Source organism: Enoplosus armatus, chromosome 2 (genome assembly GCF_043641665.1).
Source record: "Enoplosus armatus isolate fEnoArm2 chromosome 2, fEnoArm2.hap1, whole genome shotgun sequence".
In the NCBI taxonomy this organism is placed as follows: domain Eukaryota; kingdom Metazoa; phylum Chordata; class Actinopteri; order Centrarchiformes; family Enoplosidae; genus Enoplosus; species Enoplosus armatus.
Genome location: NC_092181.1, coordinates 24,066,620 through 24,086,959, shown reverse-complemented (window position 1 = coordinate 24,086,959; position 20,340 = coordinate 24,066,620). Strand labels below are relative to the sequence as shown.

General features: G+C 40.7%; 2 protein-coding genes across 2 annotated transcripts; both read right to left on the bottom strand.

The window, feature by feature from the left end:
* Positions 1-3,632: 3,632 nt before the first annotated feature.
* On the bottom strand, positions 3,633-7,866 carry soul5l (heme-binding protein soul5, like). Its single transcript, XM_070915347.1, has 7 exons — positions 7,823-7,866; positions 7,071-7,130; positions 5,998-6,079; positions 5,782-5,902; positions 5,567-5,706; positions 4,442-4,605; positions 3,633-4,122 (listed from the first exon to the last, which is right to left on the bottom strand). Coding segments are annotated over exons 1-7 (1,059 nt in total). The 5' UTR covers positions 7,825-7,866.
* A 2,126-nt stretch (positions 7,867-9,992) lies between these two features.
* LOC139297932 (protein GPR108) lies at positions 9,993-19,602 on the bottom strand. The gene is made up of 18 exons (XM_070920746.1): positions 19,410-19,602; positions 18,952-19,071; positions 17,350-17,400; positions 17,027-17,118; positions 16,862-16,932; positions 16,435-16,649; positions 16,296-16,358; positions 16,097-16,198; positions 15,885-16,018; positions 14,803-14,878; positions 14,633-14,706; positions 14,419-14,536; positions 14,200-14,330; positions 13,714-13,757; positions 13,573-13,622; positions 13,092-13,175; positions 12,464-12,585; positions 9,993-11,706 (listed from the first exon to the last, which is right to left on the bottom strand). Exons 1-18 carry the CDS (start codon positions 19,503-19,505, stop codon positions 11,619-11,621), a joined length of 1,731 nt encoding a protein of 576 aa, XP_070776847.1. The 5' UTR covers positions 19,506-19,602; the 3' UTR covers positions 9,993-11,618.
* Between the last annotated feature and the right edge of the window lie 738 nt (positions 19,603-20,340).

Sequence of the window (20,340 nt, the reverse complement as noted above, 5' to 3'; positions counted from 1 at the left end):
AACAACAGACAAAATGCCTTCTTGTGTCAGAGTGACTGGCAGGACTTTTATCTTGTACGACTTTCAAGTTTAATTCTACCAACAACTGTTAGCAGGTGCGTCGAGGCACATTCGTTTTGCAAAATGAAAGATAGCCATAACCATGTGATGCAGAGAGCAGAAGTGAATGTCAAAGATCTGTAAATGTGTCAGTGGTTTTCACAGATGATTACCACAGCATGGATGGTTATTTACTGTATGTGGTATAAGCTTATTTCAAAATGATATCACAGAGAAAACTTGTGGTTTGATGAAACTATGTTGATAATGAGTGTACGTATGAGCATCAGATGCCGATCAAACAACACAGAACTAATAGCACACGACGTGTCGTGCCGAGCTTACTTTTTGAAGTATCTGGATTATTGTGCTCTCGGTCAGGGATGGGTTCCAATTGTCGGTTCCATTTTTGGTTCCAAGTTGGCAAACTACCCGGATTTCATTAGCTCCGCGGCCAACACATCCCTTATCGAATCTTTCATTCACAATCTCTCTCAGCCTCTTAGCCTCATTTACCTCTTTCTGATACTACAGGTATCTGCAAAGAAAAAAACCCTTAAACCATGTTACACTGTTTACTGTGACCTGTCAGATTCAGTGAGCTGTAGCAGAGCCACAATGAATTCACTGTCAGAAATTGGGGATTTAGTTGATTTTGCTGAATTATAAAGTAGAATTAAAATGATTTCCAATGTGTTGATTTTACTTGAGCTTTTATGGCTTATGCAGCTGTAGCACAGCCTCCCAGTGAGCAGCAAACACTGGTCAGAATTAAAAAATGAGTCAGGACAGGGTTAATAAATGCCACAGAGCAGTGACAAAATATGTGCAAATATGTGCAGTGGAATCTCTGTGGTTGAGGTTTGATACTGAGTAAAAAAACAGATTAATTTTGTTTAACTAAGAGATGAATTTCCCACCTAACAAGATTCGATAAGCAGATTCAAATTTGATGAATTGCTACCAAACCCCATCACTACCCTCGGTAGAGTGCACACAATTACATTGTTGTGTTTCAGACCAGCATTCGTGTATGAAATAACAGACTGGATTAAACTCCGCTGATCAAGCTGTTTCTCTCTTCTTTCTTCCTGGTTTCCTGCTGCACCCACATGGCCTGTTGTTTCTCTCACACTGACCAATGAGCTCTTGTTGAGAGCAGTAACTAACCCTGAGTGTGTGTCTTGATAAGATGTGAAACTGGTTACAGAAGTCAGACATTCATTATGAAATCAATGATTAGTAAGTAAGTTGTTCTCAGCCAACTTCTTTTTGCATCTTTGGTAGCCACATGTCCGCTACCGCCGAGGTCCATTAAGGGGTCAGTTGCAGCTTCGGGAGCTCAGTTTCAGCAGCAGAATCAGAGTTGGAGGTGGGGGAGGTGGCATTCTGAGTTTACACATTCAGGGTTGGTTACTGCGTAGGTTTGAGCACCAACATTGGGATGTATCTCGTTGCATTGTAGAAAACAAGAAAATGCAGATACATTCCTTAATTCTGCCATTTGGGGGCAGCACAACAAGATAAACTTTACACAAAGTGCCTACCTGGAGCAGGTTCAGATCCAGAATCACAGAAGAATCACGAACAACAAAGTATTTTTCAGAAGACTGGACAAAGTTTAGCGCAAAGATGTACCCAAAGAGCAGGTGAAGGTACTTGTACTACCACCTGATGGTGACAGAGTAAGCAATTATCAAATCCTAAATAGGAAGGCAAAACATTTAAGGACCTGCTCAGACAATCAGAAGGAGTAAATTATTCTAGTCCAAAGATACCAATAATACAACAAGAGTTTGTTATGGTTTTTTATTGCACCTTCCTCAGAACACACAGTATTGTAGCTCAGATGGGCATAAATAGAGCATGTCATTTATTAACTGATGTAACTCGTATTGCATTGGTTGATCAGCCGCGACTCTTTGGGATCTTTGGGGCAGTCCTACCACTTTTAGATTAGACTCTGGGTAGCTTTTACATGATCGGATAAATAAAAAATTAAGATGAGATTGTTGTAGGTACAGATACACAGAAAAGTATGTCCAGGATTTAACATTAGGCCAGAATTGAGTTGGGGTCTTACTTTCTACAGTGTGCAAAAACAAGGTTAAAGTACTCTGTGGGATTTCTTTTGGAATCTAACATGGTTTAGTTAACATTCAACATCTCTCATCAAAACTTTTTGTTTACATCCTTGAAGCCTGACAATTGAATGTATTTTTTTATACATATAGCATATTTCTACTTGTTACAGCACATTGCTGCCACTGTTACCATGTAAAATATGTATCATGTCACCCCTGACGTCGCACCATATACATATATACAGTATACATACAGCGCCACTAGTGGTCAAAAACCCTGCAGGATATCTTTAATATAATGTGGGAAAGCATGGAATAACATGACTTGAGAAGTTTAAGGGAAGTAATCTTAAACATTTAGATACATTAACGGTTTTTATTGTGGAAAACAGGAACAGAAAACTAATCACAGGATTGAATTTTAGGTCATCTTATTTATTCCTGAAACATTTTGTTAGCAAGACAAAAAAATCAAACTTTGTAAATATTAAATTTTTACACTTAGGTTTGGAATTAACTTGTGTGGGTTAGATGCTAAAAGATTTATTGCTTCTTTTGTTTTTGCTGAGCTTTTAAACAGGAAAATCAAGGGAAAATCTAACAACCAGTAATTTTTGAGTACACAGCATACTGTATGTTATAATATCAAATTGCTCACTGTAATTACCTGAAAATGTATTTTTTAAATACTAAGACAAAAGGTTTTGCAAAACTTATGGCCAATGTTTTTACAGGCACTTACAGGCACCCAGCACAAATACTGGGAAAAAAAGAATTTGGGTCACACTACACTATTATATAGAGCCATACAGTATTAGTAGTTACGTTTAAGGCTGCATCAAAGATCCCAATGAATGTGCACACTAAATTTATAACGATTCACCACATATATCATAAAATGAAGTGACACAAATCTAAACAGAGAGCTCGTAGGATGTTATGACTGGAAACTATTGACAGAAACATTGAATAATCACTTATTACAGCATCAAACTCCATTTACAAGAGTAGCTGAAACACATTATGACTGTTAAGCTTCCTCCGATATATCTGTGGTTAGTCTCAGCATACACTTTACTTACCAATTACAGACATATTTCCATTGAAGTCTTACTAGTTTTAGGGTTAAACAGATGTTAAACAGCATCTATTCCTGCCTTCAGCTTCATCTGGGTGAATAACCTTAAATTCTAACTTTGTAACTAATACATACATCATTTACTTCAGTCTATAATGCAGCTGTATGATAACCTCAGAACGACAAAGTGGACAAGCATATGTTTGCTGATACAGGAAGCTGCAAGTGCAAAGCTGTGATAGAACATATATTTAAACACTAAGCGCCATAAGAAGGAGTTGGTGTAATATGTAGGAAGAGAGAGATAAAGAGGACGAGAACAGCTTGTCCACCTATCACACACAATCACTCGTTTTTCTGAAACGCCTTCACTGCTTTAGATTCCATGTGAATATACCTGGAATAGCTGCTTAAATCAGATTTGACTGTTGCTAATGGGCGTCATTTGGCTCGACCACGGGGCTACTGTCAGCTTGTTTATCCAGAGAGCTGTGGGCTGTGCTGTTCCACAGGGCGGCGTCAGACTGGGGCTCCAGGGACGGGCTCACAGACACGGGATCGGAAGAGTTGGTTGTTGGGTCCAGCAGGATCTGGGTGGAGGTGGGGGTGTGGCTGAACTCGGCATCAGCAGGCAGGTTGGATGACGGACTTGGAGGAGCATTTGACGGGGGGAGGGCGGGTGTGTCAGAGGGCGTTTGTGAAGAGGAGTTGGAAGTTGTATTTGAGGAGAGGTTGGAGGTAGTGAGTGCGGGTGAATCAGACAGTGTGTGTGGGAGAGGGTCGGACGCAGAGTCTGTGGGCGAGTTGGTCAGAGTCGGCCTGGGTGTGTGTGCAGGGGTCGGCTCCTGTGGATCTGTGCAAACTAGCTCCCCCTCGGCTACATACCAAACCTCATTGTGCCTGTTCAACAGCTTCAAGGGACTGGACACACACACACACACACACACACACACACACACACACACACACACACACACACACACACACACAGAAAGAGCAAGAGAGACGAACACAACAGTTAGAAGTGAGTGACGTGTGTGTGTGTATGTACTCTTCCAAACTGGTTACTTTAATTATAGAAATTTGCTATGAATCTGCACATAGATCCAGATTTACATCAAAATACACATAGTCATGCTGATTGGCTGATTGGAACTAGAATGTGAAATAGTGGTAAGTGATTCCAGAGAAACAAGAAGGAAGTTAGAAATGATGACGTATTCGTGGACGTGCGTGATACCTGTCATAGCCGACTCCATAGTGGTAGCTGTGGTTGTAGGAAGCTCGAACTCTCCCCAGTTCTTTAGTCAGCAGGTGAGCGTGAAGCCTGGAGGTGACTGACAGCATCCAGCCTCCGTAACTCCTCACGTACACGTCCATCTCTGGCATCTCAGTGAAATACAGCTGTGCAGGAGACACACGGACGCGACATCAGCAGTCACACACTGACGCATCTTAAATCACAGTAGATAGATGGCAGAGAGCAGGCAAGGCAGCACAAAATACTGTTCCAAATAGATGTGCAAAAGAACACATTATGCAGAGATTAAAGCAAAGGTGCAAAAATGAAATTGACTATTGAGATGCTGAATTCTTGTGGAAAAAATGTAAATACATCAATACAGTGTGAGGTTTTAACACTTCAGCATCGACTTCACCACATAGCTGTTATGTTGCAAGATTTAAAGCAGCCAAAAGTGGAATTAGGAGGTTTTTACTGTGTGACTGAGTCACAGACTCTTATTTATTTCTCTTTTTATCTGAGAATTGTATTCATTCATTTATTCATTTATTTCCTAATTCAGATTTGGTCGTCCATATTGTCAGACCACCAAACTACATGAACATGAACGTGAGCAAATATACTGAACAAAAACTCTGGATGAGAAAACGTTTTCCTTAAACTTTGTAAAAGTACATGATGACAGACGAGCTGAAACATGAATATATAACATGTTATAGCCTGGCCAAATGCACATTAGTCTGGGAGCTCTTTTTTTGATTTAACGTGTGTCATCAACGGGCGCAGAACAAAATGCCTCTGGACGCGACAACCAATCAATGGAATGTGTGATGTAGCGGTAGGCTGCTAGGCTAGGTAGCTAGTTCCAACATCCAATTTATATAATACACAGACGTTTGGCATGACGTGATTCGTTTAAAACTGACGCGATAGCTGATTCAGAACGTTCCACATCAGCGGCAACCATCTTGGTTGTACAATTGCACAGACTTTAGATCATGAAATCATAAAACAGATACAGGACAGCAGCACTGATGAGACTGACTAAGTGAAAGCAACACTAAAAAAGAAACTGCCTCACCCTGCACCCTCTTTCTCCCACATCCCCACCTGTCAGCTCACCTTGTCATTGGTGGGCGCAGGCGGCTTCTCCTGATAGGCTGCCGGCAGTGGGAAGTTGAGCGTGTAGATAGCCGGCTCCCACATCTTGGTCTCCTCTGGGATCTTGACCAGGACAGGGGCGGTCATCTCCATCTGGATACCTGCCCACAACACACACGCAGAATAAACACACAAAATGAATACACTCTTGAGTTCTGCTACTGTCCTGTCCTCACCTCCTTCATTGGCTCCAGTGATGTACTGGAAAAGTCTCCTGAAGGCCATGGCTGCACCCACTCCCATGAAATAGGCTTCAGCATCTGTGGACACCCAGCGAGTGGGGCTGTAGTGCCGCACCTGAACACACACACACACACACACACAAATGAGAGAACAAAACTGTCTGAGAAGTACCAGCTTGATTGGCAGGTTATATGTGCTGTTTGACCCACCTCATATTCATCTGTTTTGCAGACCAGCTCATATTCCAGACATTCCTTTGACTCCGTACAGAAGCTGGTGTTGGTACTCGGTCTACAACAGAGTGATAATAGAATTAAATTTTACCTGAGTGAAAGCAGCACTTGGGCTGCATGTCTTGGTTTGGGCCAGACTGCTACAGCATACAATGATATTTTAGAGAATCGTGTGCTTTCAACTTTATTCCCAGTCTGCTGCCTGCACAGAGCCCTGACCTCAACCCCATCCAACACGTTTGGGATGAACTGGAGCCAGGACGTATCACGCAACATCAGAGGCAAGTAAACTTTATTCACACAGGAGCTACAAAGTGATTTAAGTGAAGAAGAAATGGGACATAAGGCGACAGAAAAGACAATATATTAAGCGTCTAACCCAAAAAGTAAAAGCTATGAAATCAAGAAAACCAGAGGAAAACATATCAGTTTTAAGATGCTTTGTAAGAGTCACTGACTTTGCTGGAGGCCGTTTCAGAGTCGCAGAACAACCACAAAAGCAAACGCATTTTCAGCTTTGACCTTGGAACAGTCACAAGTCCCTGCTCCTCCCAGTGGTCAGGGGACACAGCAGCTCATTTAAGTAGAGAAGGGCATGACAATGCAAAGCCTTGTTCGTTGAAAGTAACATCTGGTAACAGTGCCTGACCCCGCTAATGCTCTTGTAGCTGAATGGGGGGGGGAGAAAATCACTGCAGCCAGTTAAAAGCCTTACCAGAAGAGTGGAGGCTGTTCTAGCAGCAGATTATTCCTTTGTTTGGGAATGAGGTGTTAAACAATCACACGTGGTGGCTGTAACTCGGATGTTAGGATTAAACCACCAATCCTACGATGAATGGCTGACCCACCCCACATGTCAAACTGTTCTTAAGCAAGACACTGAAGTCCAAATTCCTCCCAATGTGGCAAGGGAACTAACATGTAAGTCACTGTGGACAAAAGTGTGTGCAAAGTTAATTTGGAATAGTTTGATTTACGTATGGCTGTCATGATTGGGTGTCCACATACTTTTGGCCATGTAGTACATGTATCTGAAGCGATCGACTCACCCAACGCTTCCTTCAGCAGAGACCACAAGGGCCAACATCGCCAAGACTGAGACGAAAGCCCTGAGGAAGGACAAATCACACATCTTCATTTAAAAGGCACTTAGTACAACAGCGCAGGAACCCACAACAGAACTGCAGGCGGACATTGTACAACAAAAGGATAAAACATCTGGTATAAAACATTTTTAAAATGTCTGAGGTGTGTGTGTGTGTGTGTGTGTGTGTGCGTGTGCGCGTCAGTCTGCTGCATTCCGGTGTTTGCACTGCAGAGATGAAATAGGACACGTTTTCCGAGCGACGCAAAGAGGGGAGAGAGAGAGGAGAGATCTGCTGCATCATCAGGCTCTGCCTTTCCAAAATTCAAAGGCGTTTTGAGGTCATGGAGGAACCGCGTTCAGTAGCTCATTACACCCCCTTCATCATAACCTTCCTGACAGTTTCATTTAACCAAACACCTGATTTAAAACAGACCGTTTTGGAAAGAATAAGGTTATTTAAAGAGCTGATGGATTGTCTCAAAATACAATCACCAGTCCAGCTTCATGTCTGTATGTGTTTTGCCTGTAAAATATGTATTTCCATGCACGCGCAAGCGACCAACAATGACGTAAAAACATCAACTTTACCTGCATGACGCTGCAGAAAAGTCGCAGAAATAAACATCAGAGCGGTCAAACATCTCTGAAGAAACCTCTCGTGGTCTACCTGTGTGATGGCCATTTAAACTAGAACATATAAGAGACGATACTCACATTGTTCCGGACCCGCGTGTGTGTGTGTGTGTGTCTTTTCCACCTGCCAGGGGAGCGCACGGAGGCGGAGTGTGATGGAGACTGCAGTCTGCTGCACTCTGACGGGCGCCGGTGGACCAGCGTCCGCCTGAAGCGCGCAGGAGGGAGGGAGGGAGGGAGGAAGGGAGGGAGGGGCTGAGCTGGCACCAGGCTGCAAGCTACTGGACCGACACTGGACAGATGATATGTGCCCGTTATTACCGCGACTTCACCTCCAGCGCTGCAGCAGCGAGATGAGGAAGTCCGCCATCATTAACACATCACGCTGCTCAGACAAGGAGAAGAGGGAGTCCCAGATTTGTTCTGCTCCTCTGATGTTCGTGGTCTACAGTCTGTTTGCATAGTTAAGACAATTTAGAAACATCGAGCTGTATTTGGAGTTACAATGGGAGATGCAGGCTCTATAAAAAAAAGGCTTACTTTAAAAGGGACCATACCACTGTGTTTGGCAAATTCTATCTCTTAACTAAAATATATGGATTTGTCTTTTTTTTTTGGATAATTTTTGAATACATGCTGCAGTTTGAGATTTTTGGATGTATCTTTATGAAGGATTTTCAGATTGACTAACCAGTTCAGGCACCCATTTCCATTTATTTAAATATACGATGAAAACGAATTATTAGAGCACTGAAACTAACGGTTATTTTCATCAATTCATTATTTTCTCGACAGATGTATTCATTGTTTGGTCTGTAAAATATCAGGCAAAAGGGAAAAATGCCAGTCACAAGCTCCAAAGCGACTTCAAGTGTCTTGTTTCATTCAGGCAACAAATCACAACCCAAACATGTTCAGTTAGAAAAGTGAAAAGAAAATATTGACTTGGAGAAGCTGGAATTCTTGAATTTTTGATTGAAAAATCGATTCATTTTTATCAGTCGACTAATCATTGCAGCTCTACTCTGGAAACTTGTTTAAATTGTGCAATCCAGCACAGTGAATCAAATCTAGATTTAATTATTGCCTTTGTCACATTTGTAGGTTGTATGCTGCAGTTTAAAGCTCATGAAAACTTAGTTTCTATTTATAATATCAAATATGACTAAATAGCAACATATCAGTGTTGTTATCAAGTCAGTTTTTTTTTTTTTACAACTGAGCCTCACCCACTTCAAACCAGCCAGACAAAACAGGAATACAGAGATCTCTCATGTGAAATGAGCACAAGTGCTTTAGCTTTGGCAGGAAAACAGTGTGTTCATGTAGGTCCTTGTCCCTCACCGGAAGAAGCTGACTGAGAAGATATGTTTTCAGGGTCTTTAAGTGCTGATTGATTTGAAAAGTCTGCCGTGCATCAGTCATAACGGTAATGTGATTGACTGTGCTGGATTAATGTATGGAAGTAAATGGCTGCCTGAAACAGCAATACTTAAAATACCTAAAACTCAGCAGCATGGTTTACAAAATGGTTAGTTGTGGTGTACAGTTTGTTTACGGTTTAATTGTTTGTGCAATTTGTAATAAATGGACAACCTAAAGCCACTCATATGGTCCATTATGGCTGTTGAGTGCTTCGTCACATGAAATGCACAGAAGTACAGTGTTTGCTAAAAGGCCAAATGGATACAGAAAGAAAGACCAAAGGGAACCGTGGGTCACTCAGTGGTTTGTTTCTCAATACAGGATTTTAACACATTTCACCTGTGGGGCAGGTGTGAAATTAGACACAGTCTCTTAAAAGGGGCACAAAAGAGGTTTTACACGTCAGAATCTGTTGACTCATCATGGAGACGACGACTCTGCCTGTGAAGACAGGTGTATAATGTCTATGGGGCTCTAAATAATTGCTATTGAGCATTTATTTTCCAAAGGAAAGCCTGTTTCACAAGTTTAACAGACGAGAACATTTACCAGACAAGGAGGGTCAAACAAACAGAAGCTATTGAGTGGCATTATGGGATGTGTAGGATTCTGCATTTTTGGAGTTTGCGTCATGTTAGTGACTAAACGCAGGATTTATTGGCCTGTGTTGCATCGATTCTGGCCACTCTTTTTATACATTCCCCTTCTTCATGGAAATATATTAAAATCGCAAAAGTTTTCTGTAAACACAGGTTAAAAAATAAAATAAAATAAGAGCACAACATATATAACATATATACACAAAGGACAGCTTCATCTGAGACCGTTCCAGGACACCAGCTTTATTGTGACAGTTCACACAGACATCAAACAGCCCTCTGTAACAAGCACAAAACTGCTTTCTGCTCCACTGGTTTACTGACAACTCCTGTCCGCCCAGGTGCACGAAACCAGCACCTGGAGATAGATTAGCGGTCTGTAAACACTGTGTAGCTCTGTAAGACAGTCCTGTCCAGGTCTGTGGTTGAATCTCAGTAGTCTTTCCTTGATTCCTCACATTTACTCTTCCCCTCTGTCTTTTAAAAAGGAATCAAAAAATCTCATTGAAAATGAACCTGTGTCATTACTGTCTGAAGCACTGTCTATAAAGCCTCTACGCAGTTCTTATGAAAGTGTTATGTGCCTCCTTTTGTATCAACAGTCGTCCTCTGTAAATTATTTACAAATGGCCATCTACCCCGCCTGGCTGCACACGTTTCTGATCTTTCACCAATAAGTCATCAATAATTAATAAAATAAGCTTCACATCAAGAGCAAGAAGGTAAAACCAAAAGCATATGAATTAAAAAAAAAAAAAAAAATCAGTTAGGTCACTTCTCTGCCCAGACTGGCACAGCAGGCCAAAAAAAAACAAAAAAAAACAAGGCTGTCGTTGAACACAAGTTGGGCCCATGCTCTGGTTATTTCAGAGCCTCATTAAGGAGGCCCACATGTCACCATCTGGGTTGAACTCACAGAGAAGTGAGTTGACCTCAACCACTGAAGCACTAAATTACAGTAGCAGTCCGTGTGATGGATTGGGGGGAGCTCTAACCTCTCCAACACAAACAATAATACTGAAATATAACATTTCAATATGCAATAAGTACATATATTGAAATATACAACCTCTTATATCCATATATTTCAATATACAAATCAAATATATCCGAAAAAAGTAACATATATTGTACTGTGTGGTGATGAAGGTGTATAATGACTGATGGGACATTACTGACCCCTGAATAGTTGGAAAGAGAATATTAAGATTGTTGCCTAAATTTTAAATATATACTGATTAGCCTTTTACCTGAGTATGGGCCATTGTCTCCAAAGGGAAGCAAAACAACAACAACAAAAAAAAAAAATGTTGTCCAAGTCTTGTGTTGTCTCATCACATTCACACACGTGTACTCACATCACACCAAAAAGGTACAGCTAAGAGGCTCGCAGAAGTACCGTTTTAAATAGGCGATATAAACACAACGGAAAGCAAGTCTTTCTCTAAAATGGTAAATATCTTTGGGGGAGAGAGAGAGAGAGCGAGAGAGAGAGAGAGAGAGAGAGAGAGAGAGAGAGAGAGAGAGAGAGAGAGATGAAAACTAAAGAACATCAGAGCTCCTTTCCATGTCTCCACCCATCCATGTAGCAGGAGCCAGTCTCCTTCTGAAACCTTTCAGAGTTTCTGGGTGGAGGTGTTCCGAGGAAATGGAGAGCGCCCAACAAAGTTAGTCCTTTTTTTTTTTTGCATAGCCAGACAGTGGGCACGACCACTGCAACCGCTTATAAAGTTTCAAAAAGGAAAGCTGTCACTGGGGGTGGGGAGCTTTGGTCCGTGTGCATCCCTTTCTACCAGCTGGCCTGGGGATGTTAAGTGGGCCCCCCCCCCTCCCACAAAGATGCAGCTTCCCGCTCACAAGGTGGACTCTTTCTGGCGCTCGCGTCCGTTACACGTTTTCTTGACTTTGGAAATACCCTCCAGCGCACCTGATTCAGTCACTCTGGACACGGAGAAACAGAGAGGAGGAAGAGCACTTCATTAGACTGTCTTTTTACTTTTTACCACTCCTTTGTAATCAGTGTGACTCTCTCTTTCCATTCATATCTCTGACATCCATCACAGACACCCATAAAAGAATGAAGAATCTCAGAAAGAAATACGCTCATTATAACCTCAGAACTTGTCTGCTGAGTTCAGATGTTTTCTTCAGTCGTAATTCAGTGATTGTTGGTCAAGATTACAGTGCAAACAGGAAATGCTAATAGCTAATGCATAACTTTTCATGGAAAATGTAAAGAAATATACAATTAACGGAGGTAACCTAAGTGTGCTCACTGTCTCCATGGTAACATTATAATTCCTGTAGATATCACTCAGAGCATGATGGGGAAAAAATCTCAATAAGAATAGGAAAAACATGTTCTTTTTTTTTTACACTATCAATACATTTTTGATATAATTAAGACTATCAGAACTCATCTCTGGTAACAATATATTGCGTGCCTAGCTAACAGCTCGTTTACACAGGAGGCTATTTTAAATGAATCAAGCTGTCTACACAGGCTACTTTCTTCCATTTGACACACGCAGCGTAGTGATTTTGTGTTGGGTTCTGAGTGCTATGTGAGACATATAGTACCCCATATGTCTGCTCATACACTAGTCTCAAAGACTGTACAATAAATAAATGGTGTAAAAAATGATAAACAGTCTAGGGTTCAAAGGGTTAAACGGAAGGTGCGACAGTGTATGCTTACACTTCATCCATCTCTACGTCCTCCTCGTCCTGGGGAAGCTGGAGGTAGGGGTTATTGGACGCTGGTCTGAACTTGTAGCCCGTCAACACAAAAAAGATCAGAGTAGACACCTCGACCAGAAACTGAAGAAACACGAGAGTGTGTGTGTTTAAATGACAGAAGGTAGAGTGCACCAAGATGAATGCTGCTCACAGTTGACCCTCTAGCTAACAGCCCATTTGTTTTGTCAAAATACACACACTTCTTTCCAACCAGCACACAAACACGCTTCATATTACTGGCATCAAATATAAATCCCTTCTGTGCTGTTACTCATTCTTAAAGCTTATAGGATATACAACAGGTCTCATGATTTAATTAGTGTAGCATGAAACATTTCCTCCTTCTAATAATCTTCTAATATCCTATCAAACCTCTGGAGGGGAAAATGGTTCTTGGCCATTTGCTAAATAATAAAGGGCTTTAAATATGCAATGTGTTTGCCAACATCATACTGGCATTCATCAGAGTAAAACTTCCAGCCAATTATGCCCCGTCATTGTTGAGTCAGAGTAAGAAACAGGATGTATTTGACCTTTTACAAACAAGTGCTCTTTCAAGTAATAAGGTCAGATCGTTACTGTCTTACCTCGTAGCACCACTGCCACTGGAAAGGCATGGTGACCTTGAGCAGAATGGCTATGATCCTTGTAAAGTAGATGTAACAAACAATCTAAAAAACAAAAGAAAACAGAATTTCAAAAATTACACAAAGTTGGCAGTTTTATACATGAACTTATTTTAAACTTAATCACACAGGTCAAACAGTGTGTGGGGTTTGTTTTTGTTCTGGCTCTGCAGCAGTGACTCTGCTGAATGAGAAGCCCAGAGTGGGCTTGCCAAATGCTGTGACTCAGTGTAATTTATCAGAAGAATAATGCTCAACACCAGATAATAAAAACATGACCAACTAACAAAATAATTCAGGCAATATCAGCAGCATCATTAACAACTTCAGCATTAAATGTTTGCAGTCTTCAGCTATTTCAGTTTCTCTGGCAATCTAGTAATGGTCCGATCTTGCAGATGGATGGAGAAGAAAAATACTGCTGAGCTGAACTCCTTCTTACCATCACATAATAATGCCGGAAGAGCTTGAGCTTCTCCAAATTCATGGCAGCTGAAAGAGACATAAACCAAATTTAATTAAAAAAAATTACAATCTCTACAACTCATAAAACCTACTGACTGTAACAGATCCAGGTTCTCACCTTTGCCATCGGTGCTAGAAGCCTCTTGTAGGTGACGGATAGACCTATGAAGACAGATATGTTTGAGAACTACAAATACATGCGCAGGCAGACTGAAAATGTTGTTTATTAGGTTAATCTTTTAATACAAAAAAAAAAGTTTTCTTTACTATCCATGATGCGGGCTGGCTGAGAAGAAGAGAACCTACGTCATGGCTCGACTTACCTCTGAGTGGAACGTGGTACCGCTCATGCAACACGTCATCACGCCTGCTTTCGAGCATTACTTTTGATCCCCTGGCAATCTTAACTCTTTCCTACTACTGTCAATAAGTTCATTTTTTTCTTACAAAATGCAATGACTTTGCATTAAGATCCTCTTATCTTGGCTAGCCTCTGTAAAAAAGACCAACTGCTTATACACTCGTCGCAAACTTAGTCTTAACTCAATTTTAAAAAATGGAAAATGTAACTGATACACATTAGACAGACCACACACACACTGACCAGACAACAGGGAAAAGGATGGCTCCGCAGCAGATGAGGTCGACCAGAAAGAGGATCTCCTTCCACAGATAGTATTCACTTGAGCCTTCCTCTGTAGACTCGATGATGATGTAGGCGACATTAGCCAGGACCTGGAGGGCGAGAAGTGAGCGGGTCACCAAAACAAATTCACTGAGCGTAAATAATCACACACCTACTGTTTCTCATGCACACACACACCTGCAGAGGGATAACAATCATGAAGATCTTCTTTTCCTTGTCAGACAGGATGTATTTAACAAAAGCCCAGCCGGTGCCAATCAGTGCCAGTGTGATGAACAGGAGTGCCCCCTTGAGCCTGGAAGGTACATCAATACAAACTATAAAAATGAAAAAAAACGCAAAATAGTCTTGAATAGCTTTAAACGTCATGTCCTGGAGAGATTGTACTTACAGGTGTGTGATATAATACATGACGGCCAAGCCTTCAATTTGATGTCCCTTAGTGTTGATGAAGTAATAATTGATCTGAAAAAGACAAAATGAGGAAACATCACAAAAAAAGCCAAACATGAGATACTACAAGAGAGACAATAGTCTGCTCTGTGGTGATGGTGTACTTACACTATGGAAAACCAATGAGGTGGACTTGGTGAAGGCCAGTGCTGCCATCAGCCAGTGGATCTTAAACACGCTGTATCTGTAAACAGGCACACAGGGGAAGATATTTGAATGTTTTATATAGTAGTGAACCGGTACCACTGTGGTGATTAATATAATGATTCACACTGCTCAAGTTTCACTATGGTCCTCGGTTTCCAAGTCCAGGTATGTTGTGTATTAACAAAACAAAGCAGTTTTTTAGCATTTTTAGATGAGATATTATTAGATATATTTTAGCTATATAATATTTTAGATTTAGAGGGAAAACGAAAACATTAACCGAAAAAAAGTCCCTTTCTTACATTTACTGCACTGTGTCATGGATCTTTTTCACAGCTGACATTTTGGCATGTCACAGCAGGAAACACACAGGTGTAATTGGTAACATTAAAAAAAACAGCAATCCATTTAGTTCAAGGATCCTGGTGTGGTGCATGCTGGCTCACTGGCATGGCTAACACTTAATGGAACTGAGCCACTGTTAACATTTTTTTTTCCACCTGTGCTTTTCCTGCTATGACCAGTCAAAATGTCTACTGCGAAAAGGGTCTGTTGGATGGAAATGTTGTATAGACATTCATGTTCCTGTCAGGATGAGTTGTAATCTTTTTGGTGATCCCTTAACTTTTCATCTAGGTGAAAATGAATCTAGTCTGATGCTTTGATTTATGACCAGATACCTGCAAAACAAATGACATCCCCATCAGCCTCAGCTGTACTAATAAGCAAATATTCTCATGCTAATATGCTAAACTAAGATGGTGAACTGATGAACATTATGCCCTCTACATGGGCATGTTAGCATTGTCACATTTAGCCATTAACATTTAGCTCCAAGCAACATTGTGCTCAAGTTCAGCCTCACACAGCTGCTAGAATAGCTGTAGACTCTTAGTCTTGTTATATTGTGAATGTTGTAACAACTTCACAGGGTATCAAAAGAAAACAACACTCTGCAAATAGTCCTACCACACACTCTGCAAAGTGATTCTGCTACACAATATTGTAAGCAGTCATGTCAGTGTGCAGGTGCGCATGTGTACCTGTGCTTCATGAGTGTGTACACCCAGATCATGGCAGCGGTGAAAAAGACTCCAGCCATACCAATGTAAAGGCGGGAGAGAGGTATTTCTGCTGCAGACAGGTAGCCGCCTGGATTCTTCTCCATCAATTCCACCTGCAGAGGATATATCCAGGTTAACACATGCACACACCTGAGCATGCATGTACTACAACACAAACACACTCAACTTACCGTGAAAGAATAGGGAAATTTGGCTCCCGGCAACCTGTTGCGACAGTAGTGGAACTTGAGGCTGTACAGACCCTCCGCCAGCAAGCCGACCACCATGTGAAACTGTGGAAAAGGGACAGAGAAAAACACGTCATGCCACAGTAAACCACGTCAAACATTGTTTCACGTCACATATAATGGTTGAGAAAGGTGGACTTACATTGAAGTAGTAGGAGCCGTTAATTTTGTCCAAAGCTAAAGTCAGTTGGTTGGTCTTCCCCAGCTAGAAGCAAATACAGATTAGAAACTGATTTTATGAATCGATTACAAAAACACAAACAGACACACAAACCTCTTACCTGGAATTCTTTTCCCTCCACTTTTGCAGCTTCTACTGCAAGCACTGGCTTTTCTTCTGTCTGGTCTTTTTTCTTTTGATCCACAGACTCATCCTGTTCGTTCTGATTCACTTCAGAATTTGGTTTCGCTGCATTTTTGACTCCCTTGTCTGATGTTTTAGCCCCATCTGGTGTATTGACAGGATTATCAAGAGCATCCCTGGCCTTCCTCTGACCTACAGGAAACAAATATAGGTACAGGACACATCAAGCTACCGGTCATATTCCTTTGCTTTAAAAAAAAATGGTGGTAGACCTGAGCTATTTTTTTAAAAGGGTATTTCAAAGTGCAGTCTGTTTATATTGATTCCATCATTCATTCTGGTGCTTAAATATGACTGCAAAGGAAAATAAAAACACGGAATGATTTCGTGTGAGCGACACTCACCTTTAGGCACTTCAGCCTTTGGCTTTGCGGTCAAGATGTTGTCTTGGTCCCCCATGACTCTCACATTGACACTACACAAACACACATTATACAGTCAACCTTCATGTTAGGCTGTCAGGGCATAGTAATACACACTTCTGAACACTGGTACTGAAACATACACACCTGAGCGTGTTGATATCAATAAGAAAAAGAATGAGAGGCTCATTGTTCGTCAACTTTGTGAGAGTGAGCGGGCATGTCTCAGTCTCCTCTGCCTGGAAAAAAATCATAACAGTCAAATAATAACATTAACACAGCTCACCGCACATCTCACTACTAAACCTACCCTGTAATACCAATAATCTGATCAGTATCTTACATTATTTGCATTCACAAACATAGGACATAACCGAGAGTTTCCTTGAAAGCACAAAAATGCTCACTAATTAAAACAAGTCTGAAAATATCCGTGTTGTACAGAAATATTTATGACTGGATGTACTCACTGTGTAGGACAGGACTCCATTCACACGAGACCTGGAGAGGCTGAAACCGACCTAAAGAGAGTGAAATAAGTGTGGTCGGTCAATGAGTCAAAAGCAATATACAATATTTCACTCTTGACGGCTCATTTACAATTTAGTGTCATCATTCAACATTCCATATATTATAACTCTGGCTCCACTTAAGAGCTCCCAGTGTTTTCCACCAACTTCCAATGGTCAAACTAAAATACGCAGTCAAAACACTAGAGGTGAAACCACTCATCCCACAAGCTAGAATGCAAATTAGTTCCCTAATTTGTTTTGTGATTCTTGTGTTTAGTTGGCCTGATGTCTTACTGCTGCTGGAAAACACTTACTCACAGTGCACTGAATACTCAAGACAAAAACTGTCTAAATATAAAATGGCACAATTCTCCAACTTATAAACAGCTCAGCAAAGTGGTTTGCTTTTATTATAAAGCCCATTATCACTGACATCATACAGGAATCTTAGCTCTATATTTAGGCCATAAAAACAAACATATACTTGTCTGAAGTATCTATTTTGTACCTAATTTGACTGATAAAGATTAGTCCATTTATATCTATTAGGCATCAATATTCTTTATTCTATATAAAAAAACACTGTGCTCTTATGTTGCTACCTTGTTCTAATACTTTGTCAACCATTCAGTTCTCTCCATTCATGCCAAGCTCCCCCATGTTGAAAGAAACAATTCATAAATGATGTGATGAGGCTGAACATGAGCTCTTGACATCTGAAGACATAACATACTGAATTATCAAACTGCAGACTACTTTACTGTGACAATGACAAACGTGTTAAATGATTTGCTTCCCTATAGCTGTTCTTTAAACCAAACACTCAAATCAGTGTGTTGATTGGGCAGTTGCCTTCATCTTTCTGCAAACTGCACTGTATAAAACAACGTATCAAAGACAATCAGGTGAAACTGAGGGATGACTTTAAGAGTAAGGCTGGTCTTATTGTGCGTTTCACTTGTTGTTTACAAACACCATTAAAACACTAAATAATACCATTAAAACACTAAATACCATTAAACATGTATTAGTCTCTCAATACTTTGACTTCCCCACATTTCCGTGGCCCACATAAAACACAAATGTATAATTTAATTTTGTAAGTATTGTAAGAAATGTATTATTATTATTATTATTATTATACAGTGGACAGTAGAAAACTGAACACAGGATGATGTGGGATTGACTCAAAAGTTGATGTGTTTTAAATACTATTCGGACAACAATAGAGTTCTATGGCACATAGAGGAAGACATTATATCTGACTTTGGCAACACAGGCAATACTTACAAATAGGATTAATTCATATTTAGTCGCGAGATTAATTGACATGAAATGAAAATAAGAGATTATCACCAGCCATATCCTTTATCACTTAAATAAATGCATCTCAGCTTACATTTGCTCCTTATAATAACCAGTTTGACTGAACATGATTCTGCCTATTGAAGCTAACTACAGCTCACATTTATGATACTGGGCTACATAAGTAAAATTGATTTTGAGACATAAAACCAACTCTCACAAATGCACAAACACACGATAACAAACACTTCTTACAGGGTACATGCTGTAGTTCACCAGCTGATCTGGGAGGCGCAGAGAAGTGAGGTTGACATCCAGAGTCCCATTAGCATAGAAACCAAAGTTGTTGAGGTCGACGGCAAACCGTGTATCATTCTGGGAAGAAGAGCAAATAAGAACTGGGGGACCTGAGCTGTTGTGGCAAACTGGGCAGTCATTAAACAGTTACAACTCAAGTTCACACGCAGAAAAGATCCTATAGCTGTTATCATCCTCATAAATTACATTTCATTACTTTTCTTCAAACCAATTTTTACATTATCTCAACAACACGACACCATGTTTGGATCATCATCTATCAAAGCTAACCAATTAAAGCATACTAGCTAGTTAGCAAATAAAATGCCGTCTGGAGGACTCCAACCAGCGTAATAGTCTAACGTTGCGTTAGCTCCCCAGCTAACATAACTCTAGTTTTTAGATGGTCTCCTTACATTTAGGGTCAGCTTGTGTATCCTTGCTTTGCACCCAGCCAGCAGTAGTAGGAGTAAATATCCAGCCACGACACAACCTCTATGTGCCACAGCCATCACCAGGCAGTCCCCCAACTTGCTAACGGTGACTAACTGCTAATGGTAGCGAGCGACAATCTTGCCAGATGGCTAAATTGTAAGCTAGCTAGCAGTCTTAACAGTATCCGAGTTGAGTTACAGTAATGTTAATCTTTAAATTTACTGTATCGGTTCTTTAATTACTTCGTTTATTATCAAAGTATACCAATTTATATTATGTTTTCCGATTCTTTTGTGCCTTCATCGCATCGGGAAACAGCTAGCCTGTAGATGGCAAACTCTCGCTTCCTGGAACAAAACATGGAGCAAGGTGTGGACAAAAACGTCAGCAGGTCCAGGCTCACATCCGGTACAATGCCATAGATATAATTCAGAAGGCGATACCAAACAGCAAAATCTACGAAAGCAGGAGAAATGTGAGTTATAAAAGCTCTCTACATGAACAATCCATAATCGTGTGTTATTTTCATGCCAAACAATCGAGCTTGTGATTGCCACAATTTGACTCTACCTTGTAATAGTTGTTTTAGATTTCGTCACGTGGTTCAGCTTTTTGACAGGGAGCTTCCGGCTGAAAGTGTTCACGTGAATGACTCTCCACGTCGGATGAAATGTCCGGGTTGCCATGTATGCAGAAATGTGATGTTTAACATGTTTGACACGTAGAACAAGTTATGAAAGAAAGATACTGACAAAAGCAACACAACAAGTGTCACATCCACAGTTTAAATGCTAAAACGAGATGTGGTTGTATTACATGGCCCCCTAAATACAACCAGCCAAAGCCAAACATTTGTATGTATGTGTTTTTATGATTTAAACCTGCATTAACTGATTTTAAACAAGGTTTAAA

What these genes read in the sequence shown, in the direction of transcription:
- LOC139297932 (XM_070920746.1), bottom strand. Translation starts at nt 19,505, where the DNA reads ATGGCTGTGGCACATAGAGGTTGTGTCGTGGCTGGATATTTACTCCTA. An exon ending in TGGAGGGAAAAGAATTCCAG is followed by an intron (nt 16,359 to 16,434) that starts GTAAGAGGTTTG and finishes ATTTGCTTCTAG; the next exon opens with CTGGGGAAGACCAACCAACT. An exon ending in AATTTCCCTATTCTTTCACG is followed by an intron (nt 16,019 to 16,096) that starts GTAAGTTGAGTG and finishes TATCCTCTGCAG; the next exon opens with GTGGAATTGATGGAGAAGAA.
- soul5l (XM_070915347.1), bottom strand. An exon ending in TCTGCTGAAGGAAGCGTTGG is followed by an intron (nt 6,080 to 7,070) that starts GTGAGTCGATCG and finishes ACTCTGTTGTAG; the next exon opens with ACCGAGTACCAACACCAGCT. An exon ending in CTGCGCCCACCAATGACAAG is followed by an intron (nt 4,606 to 5,566) that starts GTGAGCTGACAG and finishes TCTCCTGCACAG; the next exon opens with CTGTATTTCACTGAGATGCC.